This window comes from Melopsittacus undulatus, chromosome 8, assembly GCF_012275295.1.
Source record: "Melopsittacus undulatus isolate bMelUnd1 chromosome 8, bMelUnd1.mat.Z, whole genome shotgun sequence".
Taxonomy (NCBI): Eukaryota; Metazoa; Chordata; class Aves; order Psittaciformes; family Psittaculidae; genus Melopsittacus; species Melopsittacus undulatus.
The window spans coordinates 39,328,811-39,348,242 of record NC_047534.1 but is presented as its reverse complement, the minus strand read 5'-3'; the positions used below and the strand labels follow the sequence as shown (position 1 = coordinate 39,348,242).

The window sequence follows — 19,432 nt, the reverse complement described above, 5'->3', positions numbered from 1 at the left end:
GCTTAATAAGGCTTTGTCTTAGGAATAGAGACCCTTCATTCACCTTCAACATCCAAAGAGGCAGTCCCAGACACAGATCCTCCTTGGTTGGTAGCTCTAACTTGATATACTGTGGCATCATCATCTGTTACATTTGTGATGACCAGCTGGTGATATCCACCCTTGTATTCCTGTATCTTGATCTTTTCACCATCTGGCATGATTTCTTTGCCCTGTCTGTACCACTTGACAATTGGTTTAGGATGACCAGTGACTTTGCAGACAAATGTGGCATTAGCTTGGAATTTCACATTCAAATTCCTTAGTTCTTCCTTGAAATGTGGAGCTTTAATTGGTACATCAGATTTTGGAGTGACTGGTTGTGACACCTCACTCCACTCACTTTCACCACCAAGATTTTCACATTTGACACGGAACTCGTATTCAAGACCTTCAATAAGATCTTTCACAGAATAGACTGTTTCACGAATTTCATCTGTTGTAACAGAAATCCACTTGTTCTGTTTTTTCTCACGCTTCTCAAGATAATAAGTTCTAATCTTTGCACCGCCATCACTTGCAGGTGGCTTCCATGAGACAACACAAGAATCCTTTGTGACAGCACTTACTGCTGGCTGACCAGGTGGTCCTGGTTTTTCTGTAAAGAATAAAAAAGTGCAAAAACAAAAGTGAGCTTGCCTTTGTAATTACAGAGGCACACAGAAGCTGATATTTTGTGATCTGCTTACCAAATGGAGGCTTCATAACAACAACTGATGAAACCTCCAGTGCTTCACTAATGCCATATGTGTTCTGAGCAGAAACACGGAAATAATAGCCTGCATTTTCAGTTAGGTTAACAATTCTACAGGTTGTGCCTGAAATGCTTGAAGATACAAGTTGCCATTCTGCTCCTTCCTTGGCTTCACGTTTCTCTATGATATAACTGGTTATCATAGCACCGCCATCATCCTCCGGTGGTTGCCAGCTTATCACCACAGAATTCTTCAGTATGGACTCTATGACAATTGGCCCTACTGGTTTATCTGGCTTATCTGTAAAAGAGAAAGCACGTAATTTTCAGTTATTTTGCCAGCAAATATTTGAGAAAATATTCCACAAAAAATACTGAAAATAAAATTAATTACCTTGTATTTCCACATTAAGTACTGTGTCAACCGTTCCAAATGTGTTACTGAGTTGCACTTTGTATTTCCCAGCATGAGCCTTGTGCTGGACATTCTTAATAGCAAGATGAGTATAATGTTCTGTGTTCTCAATAGTAACTGTTTCTGATCCTCTCAGAGGTTTGTTGCCATGGAACCAAGTTATTGCTGGTACTGGTCGGCCAATATACACAACATGAAGGCGGAGGGTGCCACCTGCACCTGCGTAGTACTTCTCTTTCAATGGGAAGCCAGGGTGGAACTGAGGAGGAGCCTGCAATAATAGCTTGCCACTAGTTTCAATTTCCCCAACATCATTAGTAGCCATACACGTGTAGAGACCTTCATCCTCCTGTTCATCTGTCATTACTGTCAGAGTATGATTGCGACCATCAGATGACATTTTGTATTTTCGGCTTTGCACCAGTTCTTTGCCAAAGCGATACCATTTAATATCAGGCAAAGGTCTCCCAACAATGTGGCATGTCAGCTGAGCCGTTTCACCCAGTTTAGTTGTAACATCCTGCATTTCTTTTCTGATGGCGGGTGCTTCTCCAGCTACAACAAAGGAAATTTTAAAATAATTAAGATTACTATGAAATTTTACTCTATTACTGTATTACTGGGAATTACTTTTGATTTATGCTTGTGTGTCTTATACTAGAAAGACTGTGCTTTAGGAAAGCCATGTTGGCAAATAGCATGTAAAACAAATAGGCAGCATGTTAAGTGAAGCAGCACTGCAGTTTATGACATAGCAAATCACCAGAATATCACAGGAAATATGACAATATGGTTTTGCTTACATGTTAACTTAGTTTTCACTGCCATAGCAGTCCTTCGAGGTCTGCTGAGGCCAGTCTGATTTTCTGCAAAAACACGGAACTCATATTCTGTAGCCTCGAGTAAACCTCCTACTGTAAACTGCCTGTCCTTGATGCGTTCTTTATTGCATTTTTTCCAGGTGCTTTCTCCAGACTGGCGATATTCAACCCAATAGCCAAGGATCTCTTTGCCACCATCACTTTCAGGTCGTTCCCATTCTAATGTAATGCTGTCCTTAAATATAGAAGTGATCTCAATTTCTCCAGGTTGGCTTGGTTTGTCTAAAAAGTAAAATAGATACAGAGAATAAATTCCTCTTTAAAGGTCACTAAGCTGCTCTTCAGAAGATCTGTTAATGCAAACATTTTCTTACCAAATGGATCCTTGCATACAACTGGTTCAGAAGGAGGACTTGCTTCACTTTCACCAATGTCATTTTGAGCAATGATACGGAATTGATATTCAGCATCTGGAACAAGTCCTGTGACTGTGTACATTGTAGTGGTAATCTGTGTCTTATTATGCCGGACCCATTTTTCTGTAGATGTCTCTTTACGTTCAATGTAGTAGCCAGTTACACGGGAACCACCATCATCTTTAGGTCTGGCCCAGGACAAGTTGACAGAACTCTTTGTAACATCAAGCACTTCAGGTGGGTTGTTCGGAGGCTCTGGAGGATCTGTTTGTAATTGTAACAAAAATAATAGTAATAATAGTGTCATAGAATAAAAAACATCTGCATATACTATTTCACTTTTAGAACCATAATGTAGTAATTAAAAATAATTTTAAAAAGTATATAAAAGGGGACTTACTTAGAGGTGTCTTTGGCACTGCTGGTTCTTCGGATTTGAGAGATTTGCTGATACCGAAATGGTTTTCAGCAGAAACACGGAAGTGATATTCCACATTTTCTTTTAGCCCTTTCACCACTAGTGATGTCCCTTTCACTCTAGAGTCAACAGTGTACCAGGCAGTCTTCGGTACTTCTCGTCTCTCTACAATGTAACCTAGGATATCAGCACCACCATCATCTATGGGAGGTCTCCAGCTAACTCTGACGGAACGAGCTTGTATATCATCATACTCAAGTGGCCCTTCTGGTGGATTTGGAATGCCAATCACTCTGACTTTAATATACACAGCTTTTTTGCCACACTTGTTTTCGAGTGCCAAATCATAGGTGCCTGAATCTTCTCTTTCTGCATCTTTGATCACAATTTCTGTGTGAGTGTCAGAAGTTGCAATCATGGCCCTCTTGCTGATGTCATGTCCTTCTTTGGTCCATTTGCATATTGGGATGGGTTTACCCTTAATGGGTATTGTAAGCCTGATAACTCCACCTTGTCTCACCATGAGACCTTCCTGGTATTTTTCATCAAGTTCGTAGTCAGGATATTCTATAAAAAAAACCCACAAAAACAAAAATAACATCTCATGCTATGTCTGTTTTCCTGCTTAGGCAAATAATTTTTTAGGACAAATTTCAATGAGAGTTAAGACTTGAAGTGTCTTACCAAGCATTTCTGTTACTTTGACAGTTCCTGGCACATCAGCAGGTTCTCCTGGTCCACCAGCATTACAGGCTAGTACACGGAATCTGTACTCTGCACCCTGGGGTAGATGTGTCAAGGTGTATTCACGAATCTTGGTTGGTGTGGTATTGCATTTGGTCCATTCAAATTGATCGACCTTCTGCATCTCAATTAAGTAGCCAGTAACTTTAGAACCACCTTCATCTTCTGGTGGACTCCAAGCCAGGGAGACAGATGTTCTTGTAGTATCAGTTACTCTTGGATTCTGTGGTTTACCTGGAGGAGCTGGAAGAGAAGATCAGATGGGAGAGTGGAATCTTGTTAATGAATGTTTAAAAGATGCAACAAATGCTAACTTGCAACATATGGTCTGTATTACATCTATTGGATTTATGCAGGAAAACTTCGAATGAAAGTTTTTCACTAGTATTTTCTTTGTCTTCTCCAGTCAGAATCTGACTTATTAATACACCCAGATAAATTTCCAAATTGGGGGGGGGGGGGGGGGGGGGAAGAAAAAAAAAAGAGTAACTTTGCTAGTATCATTCCTTTCTGCCAGAGTGTGCTTAATCTATGTAGAAAATCACTTTACCAATTGGATCTCTGGCAACAGCAGACTTGGAAGGACGGCTGGGTTTCCCAGTGCCTCTGGCATTGATTGCAGTGACTCGATGTTCATATTCTAATCCTTCAACCAAGCCAGTGGAACGGTAACGAGTCATAGTGACTGGAACTTTATTTACACGGATCCATCTGTCTGCTCTAACTTCCTTGCGTTCCACAATATAGCCAGTAATCTGTGAGTCACCATCATCTTCTGGAGGATACCAAGTTAATGTCATGCCATCTCTAGAGATATCAAACACTTCTGGAGTGCCAGGAGGACCAGGAATACCTGTAAAAACATAACACAGAATTACTGAAGAAAGCATCAAATGATTCTACACATTAACAATATGCAACATACCGTGAATGACAATATAATATTGATGTCCTATCAAAATAATTTTATCAGCAGGTATCAAAGTACTTTACAAAATAGGTCAGTGAAGTATTGTTTTCTGTAATGCGGTAAAGAAATTTTTCAAGGCTAATGGTAGACATGAGCAGAAAATTCAAGTTTCTCATCCAGGTTCTGTGTAGTGCATCTATAAAATCTATATAGATTTACGGATGTCTTTTATTTCAGGAATATAAGAAGAATACTGTGCATCATAATGTACCATTTTATCTGGCGAAAGAAACAGTAACATCTAGGAAAAAAATATCTATGCATGGATATAGAAGCCCATTTAAATATATATCTTTATTTTTAAAGAGAGAAAATAAGCAAAGAGTCACACTTACGGATTCTGCTCTTGCATTCTATAATTTCAGACTGCAGGTACGATCCAATTCCAAAGCGGTTTGTAGCAGCCACGCGGAATACATATTCTGCACCTTCAACAAGTCTGGTGAACTTAAACGTTGTCCTGGTTACTGACTCTGAAACTGGCAGCCATCCAGGACGGTGAGCATCACGCTGCTCTACCACATAGCCACTCAGGGTAGCTCCACCATCCAGTTCAGGTGGCTCCCAGGAAATGGTTACATAATTTGCATCAACTTCATCAATTCGGATAGGTCCAACAGGTGGTCCAGGTTTGTCTAGAACAGTGGAGAAAAGGAATCATATTGCTGATGTAACAAAGTTCAGATGGAGTAAGAGCCTGGACAATTATTTTCATAAACCCTTACCGAGGATTATAACCTTTATTGTATCAGTAACTGTCCCAGTTGTGTTCTTTAGTTCAAGTGTATACTCTCCAGTGTCATGTATAGTGGTCTCACGCACAGTTAGTTTAGTCATTTTTGCAACAGTTTCCACTTTGATGCGTTCCGATTCTTTTAATTTAGAACCAGCAAAGAACCAAGATGCAGCTGGAGGTGGTCGTCCTTCAATTGGAATAGCTAATTCAATGGGCTTGCCAGCAGGTACATGAATTGTCTTCTGAGGTATTCCAGAGAAGTCAATTGTTGGTAGAACTTAGAAAAGAAAATATCGAGAATTTAAACATCCATTTTATAAATATCATATTTATTTCATATAAGCTTCATCCTGTTTTTTTATTTTTTTTTTTTAACAGTAGATACCTACCTTTTTGGTCTTGTACTGTCACTGCTGTGACAATCTCTCGTGGTTCTGACACGCCCTTCTGATTCTGTGCTCTGACCCTGAACAAATACTGTTCACCTTCATTGAGAGAGATAATTGTGTGCTCGTAGACAGTAGGCTTCAGTGTCACTACCTTCAACCATCTTTCTGTTCCAGCTTTGCTGGCCTCAATAACATAGCCAGTCAACCTGCTGCCACCATCATGGGCTGGTTTCTCCCATGCAAGAGTAACAGTTGATTTAGTGGTGTCAATCACTTCAAGTTTTTGTGGTACCATGGGGACATCGGATACTAGTACTGCATCAGATGTTTCACAAGCTTCACCAATGCCATAAATATTTTCTGATAGTACTCTGAAATAATACAAAGCTCCTTCTAGAAGTCCAGTAACTCTATAAAATGTCTTGCTGCATTTGGTAGTGACAGTCTTGTAAGCTCTCATGGAAGCTTCACGTTTCTCAATTATGTAATTGTTGACTGGGGCTCCACCGTCAATGGTTGGAATATCCCAAGTAAGTGTCACAGAATCTTTTGATACTTCCTTAATTCTCACTGCAGCTGGTGGGCCAGGTGTATCTAAAACAAAAACAAACAAACAAAAAAAAACAAACCAAAAAACCAAAGATTTTTTTCTTCCTTTTGGATCCTTTCCTTTTGCAATCACTGCTTCTGCATAAAAAAACCCAACTCTGGCATTTGATTTATAAACTAGCACAGCTTTAGAAACTATGCATTTCCCTTTGGATTGTTTCTCTGACTTCCCAAATATTTTCATGTTATTTAAAATAAACTTTTGGAAGTGAATGATTCTTGAGCAACGTGCACTGTGAGTGATGAAATGCCCATATACAATTGTAACAGTACTTACCATACACTCTTACAGAAATAGTTGCAGATTTTTTTCCTGATTGGTTTTCAGCCTCAATGATGTACTTTCCAGCATCATACCGATTAACTTTATCCACAACAAGAAGAGTGTAGCTGTCTGTAGTATCAATAATAGCTCGACTTACAAGGTCAACACCCTGCTTGCTCCATGTGATTACAGGAGCAGGTCTGCCAGATACAGAGACCATTAGACGCAGGGAACCACCAGCTCTGACTGTAACTGTCTTCTTCAGGTCCTCAGAAAGTTCAAGTTCTGGTATTTCTGATGAAGGGTGTAGAAAATATGGAATTAATTAATCTGTTAGAAGTTCTACAGAAAAATATAATTATTCCTTAAAATATACATTAGGTTTTCAAATTACCTATTCTTTCCACAGGTTCTATTTCTGCTGATGATTCACTAAATTCACTCATACCATTCACATTTGTAGCAGCAACTCTAAATTGATATTTCTGGCTTGTTTTAAGACCAGTCACGGTGAACTCAGCATTCCTCAGAGTGGCAGTTGTATGCGGTCGATACCACTGTTCAGTACCTTCTTCTTTCATTTCAAGAACATAGCCTAAGATATCAGCACCACCGTCATATGTGGGCTTTGACCATGCTAAACTTATGCTGTGCTTCGTAGTATCGACAACTCTTGGAGCTGAAGGTTGTGCAGGAGTATCTGTGAAAAAGAAGAAAATGCATTTTACATTAGTGCAGGAAACATGTTACAGTAAAAAACAATTTCTAAACAGCTAAATGCTAAATGCATTTAAAATTAGCTATAGCTGCTTTTAAGTTTATTAGTTTATTCTAACTAGTTCAGTGACATTATATGTGATTTTGGGTATCTCAAAGTGTCAATGTGGTTTTATGTTCCATTATTATAAGTAAATATTAAATGTGTTTTAAATGTGGTAACTTACATGATGGTTCTTTACATAACATGTACTGCGAAGCTTCACTAGGCTCACTGTTCCCAGCAGCATTCACTGCAGTGACACGGAACTGGTACTGGCTGCCTTCCATGAGACCAGTGACTTTCAGTCTGGTATCATAAACCGTGTAATCTCTGTTCACCCGTGTCCAGCGCAGACTTTTCCTTTCACGTTTGTCAACAAGATAGTCCTTAATCTCATTGCCACCATCAGATTCTGGTTTTGTCCACTGAATAATAATATGTTCCTTGCCAACACTCACTTCTTCAGGAGCACCAGGCTGTGACGGGATAGCTGTTTTGTTTTTTTTTTAAAAAAGGTGGAAAAAATAATTATTTTTTAACAATTTTTTTAACTATGAGAAATATTCCACAAATTGTCACGCAGAATGGAAAGTGCTAATACTCACTGAAAGCATTCCTGGCAATCACAGGTTCTGTTTCAAGTGGAACACCTGGTCCATATTTATTGACAGCTCTCACACGGAAGATGTATTCATTATTTTTAATAAGTTTTGTTACCACATATGATAAAGTCTGGCATTCAGCCTCAACAATAACCCAATGAAGTCTGCTGGTTTCACGCCTTTCTACAATATAGTGAGTGATTTGTGCTCCTCCGTCTTCCTCAGGAATGTTCCATGCCAGAGTACATTTCTCTTCCGTTACTCTGCTAACTGTAATTTTGCCTGCGCATGGACCTGGTGAATCTGGGTAGAGATGAAAATAAGTATTGTTATTAGCAGCTAAGGAAAAGCATCTCATTCTTATTTAAAAGAATGTGAGTTTTTAGTATACTAAGCATGAATATTAATCATGGGATACATACCAAGCACTTTGACAATTACAGAAATTTGTTTCATCCCACTGGCATTTTTAACTGTTAGAGTATATTTTCCACTGTCACTTCTGTCACAGAACTTGATAATTGCGATGGCTCGTTTGCTGGTATATTGCAGAGATATCTTTTCACATAGATCCAATTCCCTGTCACCTTTGGACCAGAAGACTTTTGGTTCTGGTTTTCCACCAATGGCTGCATCGAGAACAAGATCTGATCCAGCTCTGATGGTCACAATTTCTCCCTGCAATCTGGCATCAAGTTCAGCCTTTGGTGGTGCTGTCATAAGGAAAAAGAGATTAAAACAAATTACGTGACAGTACTAAAATAGAGCATTATGGTTTTAATTATCCCAGGTGAATATATCTTACAGTATTCATCTCTGCAAATGACAGCACCAGTCGATTCGGATCCTTTGCTAATCACACCAGCAGCATTCTTTGCTAGTACACGGAATTCGTATGCTTCATCTTCACTAAGAGCTGTCACAGTAAAAGAGTTTTCTGAGACAATGGTATAATTGCATTTCAGCCAGCGTCCATCACCAGATTCATTATATGGTTTGCGCTCTATAATATATCCGATAATTTTGCTTCCACCATCATAAAGGGGTGGTGACCAGCTCAGTGACACTGTAGATCTGGTGACGTCTGTTACTTCTGGTCTCCCTGGTGGATCTGGAAGAACAAAACAGAAAAATGAGAAATGCAATTCTATTTTAGCTTAAATAACAACATAACCCTAAAAGTAATACTTACCAACTGGATTTTGAGCCACTACAGGTCTGGAAGCTTCACTAGCTTTGCTAACACCTGCAGCATTTAAAGCGTATGTTCTGAATTGATATTCTAGGCCTTCCACCAATCCCATGACTTTGTAGTTGCATTCACAGCATGGCACTTTGTTCTCCTTCACCCAAAGGATGGTGTTGCGTTCCTTCTTTTCAACCCAATATCCAATGACTTTGCTGCCACCGTCATGATAGGGCTCCTCCCAGCGAATGGCCATGGCAGTTGCAGACACAGAATAGACTTCTGGTCTAGAAGGTGGGCTTGGTGGGACTAAATAAAAAAGATGGGGAGGGGAGGAAAATGTTAGTTGTTACAAATACTTCAGTCAGAGGAAAAGGACAGATTTTGAAATGTTTCACTTACCAAATGGATGCTCAGCGACTATTGTTTTTGATTCAAGGGGTTTGCTAACACCAAATCTGTTTTCTGAGCTTACTCGGAAACTGTACTCCTGGTATTTTGTGAGATGAGCAACTTTGACTTGTGTACGTTTCACACTGGAATTTACCAGCTGCCATGCTGTTGTACCAGATTCACGTTTTTCCACAATGTAGTTTGTAATCTCACTGCCACCATCATCTTCAGGTTCTTTCCAGGTCAACACACAGGATTCAGCAGAGACAGATGATATTTCAATTGGGCCAGTGATGGGACCTGGCCTTCCTATGACTACCACTGTGACAGCAAATGTTTTCACACCAGCAGTGTTTTCAAGTGTGAGGTAGTATTTACCAGAGTCACCTCTCATACTGTCCTTTACAGTCAGTGTGGTTCTGTCTTTTGTTGTCTTGATAGTCACTCTCTCAGTTTCCTTCAACCACATCTCCTCAAGTTTCCATGTCACTTTTGGAGCTGGGCGCCCACTGATGGGTATGTCAATAGTAAAGGTGCTTCCAGCCTTGCATGTTATGAGCTGTCTGCTTATTTCACTGAGATCTGCTGTTGGTTCAATCTGTGGCTCCTTAATAATAACAGAAGAGAAAGCTTCTCTCGGTGCACTGTAACCAGCATCATTTCTTGCCTTGACCCGGAACTCATATTCGGTGTTCTCCACAAGGCCTTCAACAGTGAAAGTAAGTTGTTTGGTTTGCCCAGCTGCAATCCAGGAGTCAGATCCTTTTTGTTTCATTTCAAGAAGGTATCCAGTAACACGGCTACCACCATCATGATCAGGTTTAAGCCAAGCTAAAACTACAGAAGATTTGGTTGTATCAACAATATCTAGTCTCTTAGGTGGAGCAGGTTCTTCTGTGGCTACAACTGGTTCTGTTAATTCACAGGGTTCACCTACACCATATTCATTTTCTGCTGACACTCGGTAGTAATATGGCACGCCTTCTGACAGATCGGTGACCTTAAAGATTTGTCGAGTGCATTTTGAACTCACCACTTGCCAACTACGGCGGCTTGCTTCTCGTTTTTCCACAATGTAGTGATGAATCCGTGAACCTCCATCCAGAACAGGAGCATCCCACATTAAAGTTATAGATCCTCGAGTCACATCTTTAAATGTAATAGGACCTGGTGGACCAGGTGTGTCCAAAACCTTGACAGTAAATGTAATAGACTTACTTCCACTGTTGTTTTCCACAGTAAAGACATACTTGCCAGAATCATTTCTATTGCATTCCTCCACAGTCAATGTACTGAATGAATCAGTTGTTTGAATGTCAGCACGCAAGCTGAGATTAGCATCTGCTTTGGACCACACAGCAGTAGGAACAGGTCTTCCAGAGAAGGCAATAAATAGACGAATGCTTGCACCTGCTCTTACAATATGAGTCTGCTTGAAGTTTGCATCAATATCAATTTCAGGTGCAGAAAGCCTGTCCACAGTTTGGACTGAAGCAGGAATTTCACAACTTTCTCCTTTGCCAGCACCATTGACAGCACTAACTCTGAATTTATAGTGTTCTCCTGCCTCCAAATCAACAACAGTATATTTAGTAGCAAGAACAGTCTCTGCATTGACCTTCTGCCATGATTCGAGATCAGCTTTGCACATCTCAATGATGTATCCAATTATTTCCATGCCTCCATCAAAAACTGGCTTGGTCCACTCCAAGCTTACACTAGTCTTCGATGTATCTGTCACCTTGACAACATTAGGAGCACTTGGTGGGCTGACTGGTTCTCTACATTTAATAAGTTTTGAAACATCACTTGGAGGTCCAACTCCTGCAGCATTTTCAGCCATGACATGGAACTCATACTCATTGCCTTCAATTAGGCCAGTTACTCTGTATCTGTTCTCAGTAATAGGCCTCTTACTGGATACTTTAACCCAGCGCATGCTCTTCTTTTCTCTCCTTTCTAGAATATATTCATTTATTTCGCTTCCGCCATCTGATGCTGGTCTTGCCCACGTGAGTGTGATACTGTCTCCTGTTACGTTGGTAGGCTCTGGAGTTCCTGGTGCATCTGGGATAGCTAAAGAGAGAAAAATGTCATTAGAAAGACAAACTGGCAACTCCATGGTTATTTCTAGAAGGTGAGGTGAAGACTTACTATAAGGTATTTGTGCAGTAACTGGATCAGACTCCAATGGTCTGCCAACTCCAAATTTGTTCACTGCAGAGACACGGAACTGGTACTCATTTCCTTTAATTAATTTAAGTGCTGTGTAGCTGCAAGCTTCACATTTATCTTCAACTAATGCCCAAGCAATCCTGCTGGTTTCACGTTTTTCAATTATGTAGTGGGAGACAGAAGCGCAACCATCATTAGCTGGAGGCTCCCACCATAATGTGACTTTCTCTCCAGTAATGTTTGTGAATCGTATTGGTCCACCAACTTTTCCTGGTGTGTCTGCAATTTTAAAAGTTCAGAATTACAATTTGTTACCACGTAGAATAAGATACTATCTTAAAAAAGCATGCTGAAAGTGTTTGGTGCAGTACCTTGTACTCTGATGGTAATATCTTCTCGTTTAGTGCCTGATGCATTTTTGGCTTCTACTGTGTACACTCCACGATGTTCCCGGATAGCATCTCTGATGAAGATTGTGCTATATCCAATAGCTGTAGTTATTTCTATATTCATTATTTTCTCAATCTCCTTACCATCTTTAAACCATGTCACTTTAGGTACTGGACGTCCTTTGATTAGAGCTTTAAGTCTAATGCTCTCTCCAGCTTTAACAGTAAGGCCTTCAAAGTGCTCAGGGCCAAATTCAATTGTTGGAGCAACTAAAAAAGGAAAATATAATTTAGTTCCTATATAGCTAAGTACTTTTTCCTGATAATATTTTTAATGTAGTAATCTCCTGGGTTCAGCAGTAGCAGTCATTTTTTTCCTTAGTAGCTGGTGCAGTGCTGTGGTTTTGACTTTCGGCTTGGGAACAGCACTGATAACACTGGTTTTAGTTGTTGCTAAGTCATGTTTACTCTGACCAAGGATTTTCTGAGTCTCATGCTCTGCCAGGGAGAATGGGAACCCGGGAGGAAGCAGAGACAGGGCACCTGACCCAATCAGACCAAAGAGGTATTCCATACCACAGCACGTCATACCCACTACATAAACTAGGGGCAGTTACCCGGAAGGGTTAGATCACTGCTTCATCGGGCGGGGTATTGGTTGGCAGGTGGTGAGCGGTTATATTCTCTTCTGTTGTTATTTTCCTTCTTATTATTACTGGTGGTAGTAGTAGTGGTTTGTGTTATACCTTTGTTACTGGACTGTTCTTATCTTAACCTGTGGGAGTTACATTCTTTCAATTCTCCTCTCCATCTTTCCGGGAGTGGGAAGGAAAGGGGGAGTGAGAGAGAGACTGCATGGTTCTGATTTACAGCTGGGCTTAAACCACAAAAACTAATTATAAAAGATTGTTATATATAGAATTCTTTCTGGTATTCTCTAAAAAGCAGTTTTTATATGAACTGTAAACTTATTTTTCCCCTAATGCACAAAGTGCATCATATTAAGCTGAAAGACATCATTAATATATGCTGTTACAGTATGCTAAGCTACCTGAGGCACATTTTCATCTCTAAATTATTTAGTGCATCAGAATATGATGCACAGTTTATGATTCTTTCCAACTTTCCTACTGCTGCTTATCCAACAAAAATACAGAGTTCCATGCCTTTCAGTGATTACCTATGTCTGCCAGATTTGGGTCTTTAATTTAGACGCTCCCACCTTGGAGTACAAACAGAAATGTTCTGAGTTGACTGGAAGGACTTCAGTCACACATTCCACCTCTCTTGGCCTCCTATTTCCCATCACTACAGCCAGAAGCTCTAGCTGGCTTCAGTACCCAAATACAAGTATATTAAGAAATAGTGCTTACCATTTTCATCTCTGGTCATGATATAGCCTGAAGACTGTGAAGGTGGGCTGATTGTACCAACAGCATTTCTTGCAAGCACTCTGAATTCATATCGGTCACCTGAACTGAGTCCTGTAACTGTATATTGGCATTCACTGACATCAGTAAAGTTACATCTGAGCCAACGGTCTTCACTTCCTTGCCGTTTCTCAATGCTGTAAGCCACAATCTTACTGCCTCCATCACGTAGTGGTGGGGTCCATTTAAGGGTGACTGTTTCCCTGGTGACGTCAATGTAATCAGGAGTACCAGGTGGGTCTAAAAGGAAAATAAGTAAAATTCATTTGATTACTGCTCACACCATATTCTACAATGATAACGTTTTCTTGGATTGATCTTTCACTCACCCACTGGAGAGACTGCCAAAGTAAATTTGCTTGGCTCACTAGCTCGGCTTAGGCCTGCAGCATTTTCAGCATATACTTGGAACTGGTAATCCAGGCCCTCAAGCAGTCCAGTAATCCTGTATTCTCTGCTAGATATTAATGCAACATTAACCTTTTGCCACAAAATACTGTTTCTTTCCTTCTTTTCAACATGGTATCCAATAATCTCTGAGCCACCATCATAAACAGGAGCATCCCAAGATATAGTCATTCCATCAGCGGTTATGTTGTATACAACAGGCTTGCCTGGGGCACCCGGTGGTCTAAACTGATGCTTTGCCACAACATCTGCTGAGACAAGAGGTGGACTCACTCCATATCTATTTTCTGCACGAACTCTAAACTGATATTCAGTATCTTTAACAAGGTTTGGTACTTTGAAGGTTGTTCTTGCAGCACTTGAGCACACCAATTTCCAGTTCATTTGTGAAGTTTCTCTCTTCTCAATACTGTAGCCAGTAATTTCTCCTCCACCATCATCATCAGGAGCTTCCCATGACAAAACTACACTATCTGCTTTGATTTCATCTAGTCTTAAAGGTGCTTTTGGCTTAGATGGAGGCCCAAGAGTGATGACAGTGATTGTGAATGTTTTTCTGCAGACTACATTATCAAGAATTAAAGTATATTTGCCACCATGCTCCTTTTTCACATTCTTGATGCTTAAGCTTATTTTGTTTTCAGTTTTCTTGAAACGAAGATGTTCAGTTTCTTTAAGAGGGAGGTTGTCCTTCAGCCAGCTCATTGATGGCTTAGGTTTACCTTTATAGGGCAATTCAATAAGCAGGTTATGTCCAATTCTCACTGATATTTGACCTCCAGGAATATCAGAAAGATCAGCTTCAGGTGGTATTATATGTTCTTTCACTGTAATGGGTCCAACAGTAACACCGTCACTCTTGCCTTTTTCATTTCTAGCAAAGACCCTGAATTCCACTACAGAGAGCTCCTTAAGTTTTTCAGCTTCAAATTCACAGCTTTTGCTTGTGCCTGCATATGTCCATTCTTTTTCTTCCTGCAGTTTCTTTTCAATAACATAGTCTGATATAATGCTACCACCATCATAGTCAGGTTTGCTCCACTGCAGTTTAACAGAAGTCTTTGTAGAATCTTTCATGGCTAGGTCTTTTACTGGTCCAGGTATGTCTGCAGCTTTCACTGGTTCAGATGTCTCACAAGGTTCACCCAGTCCAATTTCATTTTCAGCAAGAACACGGAAAAAGAATGCAGTCTTCTCTGACAGGTTAGTTAGCTTAAAGGTAGTATGAGAACACTTTGTTGTTACAGTTGACCAGGCCCTCTTTGTAGCATCCCTTTTTTCCACAACATAATTTGTTATTTCAGAACCACCATTGATGAGAGGTGGTTCCCATACCAGTGTAACTGTGCCACGAGAAACATGCTTAAGTTGCAGCTTCTGGCAGGCAGATGGCGTGTCAAGTACTTTTACATTCACAAATGTGGATTTTGCTTCTCCAACTCCATTTTCTATTGTAAGAACATATTTTCCTGTATCATTTCGGGTAACTTGAGGAATAGTAAGTAGTGTAGATGATTCTGTGTTCTGGATGATATATCTTTCATCGATCCCAAGATTCTTGTCACCCTTTCTCCATGTGACTGTTGGAGGAGGTCTTCCTTTGAATGGAATCATTGTTTGCACATCTTCACCTGCTTTAGCAATAATAGAGGTCTGGAGAGCAACATCTAGATCAATCTCTGCTGCCACTGTGGAAATAAGTAAATATTAATAATCCATTATTGGAATGTAAAATAAGAAATGCTTTGAAAAAAAACCCCAACAAATAAACAAAAAACCAAAAGAGAAAAACCAATGAATACTGAAAAGTACAGTACCGAGAATATCTTTAGCTTGAACGGGTTCCATCATTTCAATAGGCTCTCCTTGTCCAGCACAATTTATAGCAGACACGCGGAAATAATAATTAACACTTGGCTGAAGGTGGGATACAACGTACTCAGTTGTTCTCACTTCTCCCTTAGTACTGACTGCAGTCCATTCTTGCTCTTCACCTTCTCTTTTCTCCACCACATAGCTGGTAATTTGACTTCCTCCATCATAAGCAGGTTTAACCCAGCCAAGGGTGACAGATGTCTTGGTTGTATCCACAACCTTCAGCTTTGTTGGTGTGCCTGGCTTATCTGTAAGTGATAGTTTATGGGGATGGGGGGAGACAAAATAGGAACCATATTTACAATTAATCATAAAGAGGAATAAAATCTGCCCTCAGTTCCATTGGCGCAATCCCACCCTAATTGCTCATTGTCCATTGATTTCTAACCAATTAGGAATACTGCATGTTGTATCTTACCAACAGGATCTGCAGCTTTGTAGAAGTCAGAAGCTTCAGAGAATGGCCCTTGTCCAGCAGCATTGACAGCACAAACTCGGAAATGATATTCACTGTTTTCAGTCAAGCCTGTTACTTTTTGTCTGGTGTCCCGAATGGTTTCTTTAGTAACCTTGAACCAACTCAGACTCTTCTTGTCACGCTTCTCAAGAAAATATCCTGATATTTCACTGCCTCCATCAACAGTAGGCCTATTCCAGACAACGGTCATAGAATTTTTGGTTATCATTGTGACTTCTGGCATGCTAGGTGGTCCAGGTGTAACTGAGTAAAAAAAATACGTGAGTAGATAAGTACCACTTACAAATAATACACAAGATGATTCAGTTGCATAAGTTATTTTATATGTTTCTTACCAAATGAATTTTTTGCTATAACGGGTTCAGACTCCAGTGGATCACCAACTCCAAACTTGTTTACACCACGGATGCGGAACACATATTCATTTCCTTTGATAAGTTTTGTTGTAGTTATGATACATCCCTCCAGTTTTTCAGAAATTAAAGACCATACAACCCGACTTGTCTCCCGCTTTTCAACAACGTAGTGTGTTACAGGTGCACCACCATCATCCACTGGTGGGTCCCACATTATTGTAATCTTTTCAGCAGTGACTGTCTTAAACTGTATAGGTCCACTTGGGGGTCCTGGCTTGTCTGTGGTAGGCAGAAAAAAGCTGTTAAGTATTTATTACTGAGTTATTGTTTAATAGTATAATAAAGTTGTATCTTAAGACATACCAAGTATCTGTAGTCTAACATGGGCTGATGCTGAACCCATGGCATTCTTCAGTTTTAATTCGTAGGTGCCACTGTTCAGTCGAGTTGCATCCTTGATAAGTATAGAAGCAAATTCTGTTGTGTTTTCAATAGACACTAGTGCACTGGTTTGTACCTCATTGTTATTTTTGAACCACTCAATTGTGGGTATAGGCTTCCCCGAGATGCCTAGTTTTAATTTAACTGAAGTTCCTGCTTTATATTTCACCACTTCTGTATATTCTGGTGGCACATCAATTTCAGGTGCACCTTAAAAAACATAAGAATAAGTTTAAAACGTACATATTTTAGACTTGTATTTAACAAAGCCAAAAATAATTGTACTTTACTTAAGCAGATTTACTTAATCAATTTAATTATAGGCATTTTAGAAATACAGACTGAAGTAAAGATAGCATGTATAACTTAAATCATAAACCTAGAACAAGATAGAACTAATTCTAACAAGAAAAGACAATCACGTGTATAAGTATAACCCCTTTGGCCATAGGGCATGGGCAGAGTTCTGTTGCTTGAAGAATAAATATTTTCTCAAGGAAGTGGTGGAATCACCATCCCTGGAAGTGTTCAAAAAAAGTATAGATGAGGCCCTCAGCAACATAGTGTAGTTGTGGTCTTGGCAGTCCTGGGGTAGTGGTTGGACTTGATCTTAAAGGTCTTTTCCAACCTAGTTGATTCTATGATTCTATTCTATGATGAGACTTTAAAGGCACAGATACAGCCAAAGATGTTCATTACAATCATGTCCAAATAGCTCACAGATATTCAAGCTTATTGACTCAATCACTGTAAAGTAGCCTTTCATATTTAAAAAACTATGGTTTCACAAAACAGCGCTGCCTTTAAGCTTCCTACTGCTACTACCACAAAATAGTACTGTTACAGCACTGCAAAAACACTTACCGTATGTATCCACACATGTGATAGGACCCACAACATCTGAGGGGTTACTAATGGAACCGATGGCATTCTTAGCAAAGATCCGGAATTCATACCGGGAATTCTGTGTCAGACCGGATATTGTGAACTGAGTCTCAATAACATTAGTGAAGCTAGCTTTTGTCCATCTGCCATCAGGAAGATCACGTTTTTCTACGATGTATCCAGTGATCTTGCTACCACCATCAAATGCTGGCTTCTGCCATGTTAGAGTGATAGCAGTCTTGGAAATATCTGAGACACGAACATTTCTTGGTGGTTCTGCAGTAGGAAACATCACAGTATTGCTAATGAGTAACAGCTGTTTTGGATATTGGCTTACTGTACATGACAGTATATAATGGGGAGGGGAGGGGGATGGAGGGGTAGAAACCCCAATCAAACAAAACCAAAGCACTACTTAAATGGTTGGGCTTCTTCATTTCCTAGGACATACATACCACAAGAATCAATTGCAAGGACTGGATCAGAAGCATGGCTTGCTTTTCCAATGCCAGCTGCATTTTCTGCATAAACCCTAAATTCATAGATAAGGCCAGCACTGATGGTGGTAACTTTGAAGTGAGTTGTGCGAATGAGGGTCTTGTTAGCCTTCTGCCATAATATGCTATTTCTGTCTTTCATTTCCAGGTGGTATCCAGTGACTGCACTGCCACCATTAGTGACTGGTTCATGCCATCCAACAGTAATACTCTCTCGGGTTACATTTGTGACCCATGGTGTGGAAGGAGGTCCAGGGGTAGCTGATGACATAAAAAGAAGTGTTTAATTATTAACAATAATATTTTCAACATTAGAGCATTTAAACATTGACCTACAGCATGAGAAGCATATTACTCACTGTAAGGAAGCTTAACAACCACACATTGTGAGTCTATGTGATCACTGATGCCAAAGCGGTTCTCAGCTTTGATGCGGAATTGGTATTCTTCTCCTGTTATGAGCTTCATAACTTTAATAACAGTTCTAGCAACAGTTGCAGACACTTCAGACCAAGCAGCAGTACTTGTTTCTCTTTTCAGTACAATATAGTTGGTAACTTGACTACCACCATCATAAGCTGGAGGCTGCCATCTGAGTATTACACTCTCTTCAGTGATATCGCTAAGGACAACAGGACCAACAGGAGGACCTGGTCTATCCAGCACAACAATATTAACAAATGATTTTGTGGTTCCACTTGAGTTGGCAGCAGTAATGTCATATCTTCCAGCATCAGCAGCCACACTTTCTTTAAGGTTAATGATGAGACTTTCTGCAGTGGTTTCTGTGTGAAATCTCATGGTAGGTTTCAGTGGAGCACCATCTCTAGACAATGTCACCTTTGGCACTGGTTTTCCAGAAACTGGAATTTCAACTTTCAGGTTTGATCCTGCTCGAATATATACAGTGTTATGAGGGAAGCCCTTCATGTCAATCTCAGGAGATTCTGAAAAAGAAAATATTTTCAAACCATTAAGAAATTTCATTCTTTTAAAATATGAATCCAATTTTTCATGTGTATCAACCCTTGTCTTATGTCA

The 19,432-nt window shown here is 39.9% G+C and overlaps 1 protein-coding gene across 1 annotated transcript in view; it reads right to left on the bottom strand.

Moving 5' to 3' along the window:
- TTN (titin) overlaps nucleotides 1-19,432 on the bottom strand; it is a 246,511-nt gene that overhangs the window by 8,878 nt on the left and 218,201 nt on the right. The window contains exons 222-251 of the mRNA XM_034065601.1: nucleotides 18,751-19,338; nucleotides 18,350-18,652; nucleotides 17,874-18,170; nucleotides 16,932-17,219; nucleotides 16,548-16,847; nucleotides 16,153-16,455; nucleotides 15,677-15,982; nucleotides 13,781-15,547; nucleotides 13,395-13,691; nucleotides 12,004-12,291; nucleotides 11,612-11,911; nucleotides 9,467-11,533; nucleotides 9,071-9,373; nucleotides 8,684-8,989; nucleotides 8,301-8,591; nucleotides 7,882-8,181; nucleotides 7,461-7,766; nucleotides 6,911-7,216; nucleotides 6,529-6,810; nucleotides 5,643-6,236; nucleotides 5,243-5,530; nucleotides 4,853-5,152; nucleotides 4,098-4,400; nucleotides 3,488-3,790; nucleotides 2,786-3,370; nucleotides 2,344-2,649; nucleotides 1,952-2,251; nucleotides 1,128-1,703; nucleotides 729-1,034; nucleotides 44-637 (exon numbers count right to left, since the gene is read on the bottom strand). Coding sequence (XP_033921492.1) covers nucleotides 44-637; nucleotides 729-1,034; nucleotides 1,128-1,703; nucleotides 1,952-2,251; nucleotides 2,344-2,649; nucleotides 2,786-3,370; nucleotides 3,488-3,790; nucleotides 4,098-4,400; nucleotides 4,853-5,152; nucleotides 5,243-5,530; nucleotides 5,643-6,236; nucleotides 6,529-6,810; nucleotides 6,911-7,216; nucleotides 7,461-7,766; nucleotides 7,882-8,181; nucleotides 8,301-8,591; nucleotides 8,684-8,989; nucleotides 9,071-9,373; nucleotides 9,467-11,533; nucleotides 11,612-11,911; nucleotides 12,004-12,291; nucleotides 13,395-13,691; nucleotides 13,781-15,547; nucleotides 15,677-15,982; nucleotides 16,153-16,455; nucleotides 16,548-16,847; nucleotides 16,932-17,219; nucleotides 17,874-18,170; nucleotides 18,350-18,652; nucleotides 18,751-19,338 — 13,653 coding nt within the window. The remainder of the gene's footprint in view (nucleotides 1-43; nucleotides 638-728; nucleotides 1,035-1,127; nucleotides 1,704-1,951; nucleotides 2,252-2,343; nucleotides 2,650-2,785; nucleotides 3,371-3,487; nucleotides 3,791-4,097; nucleotides 4,401-4,852; nucleotides 5,153-5,242; nucleotides 5,531-5,642; nucleotides 6,237-6,528; nucleotides 6,811-6,910; nucleotides 7,217-7,460; nucleotides 7,767-7,881; nucleotides 8,182-8,300; nucleotides 8,592-8,683; nucleotides 8,990-9,070; nucleotides 9,374-9,466; nucleotides 11,534-11,611; nucleotides 11,912-12,003; nucleotides 12,292-13,394; nucleotides 13,692-13,780; nucleotides 15,548-15,676; nucleotides 15,983-16,152; nucleotides 16,456-16,547; nucleotides 16,848-16,931; nucleotides 17,220-17,873; nucleotides 18,171-18,349; nucleotides 18,653-18,750; nucleotides 19,339-19,432) is intronic.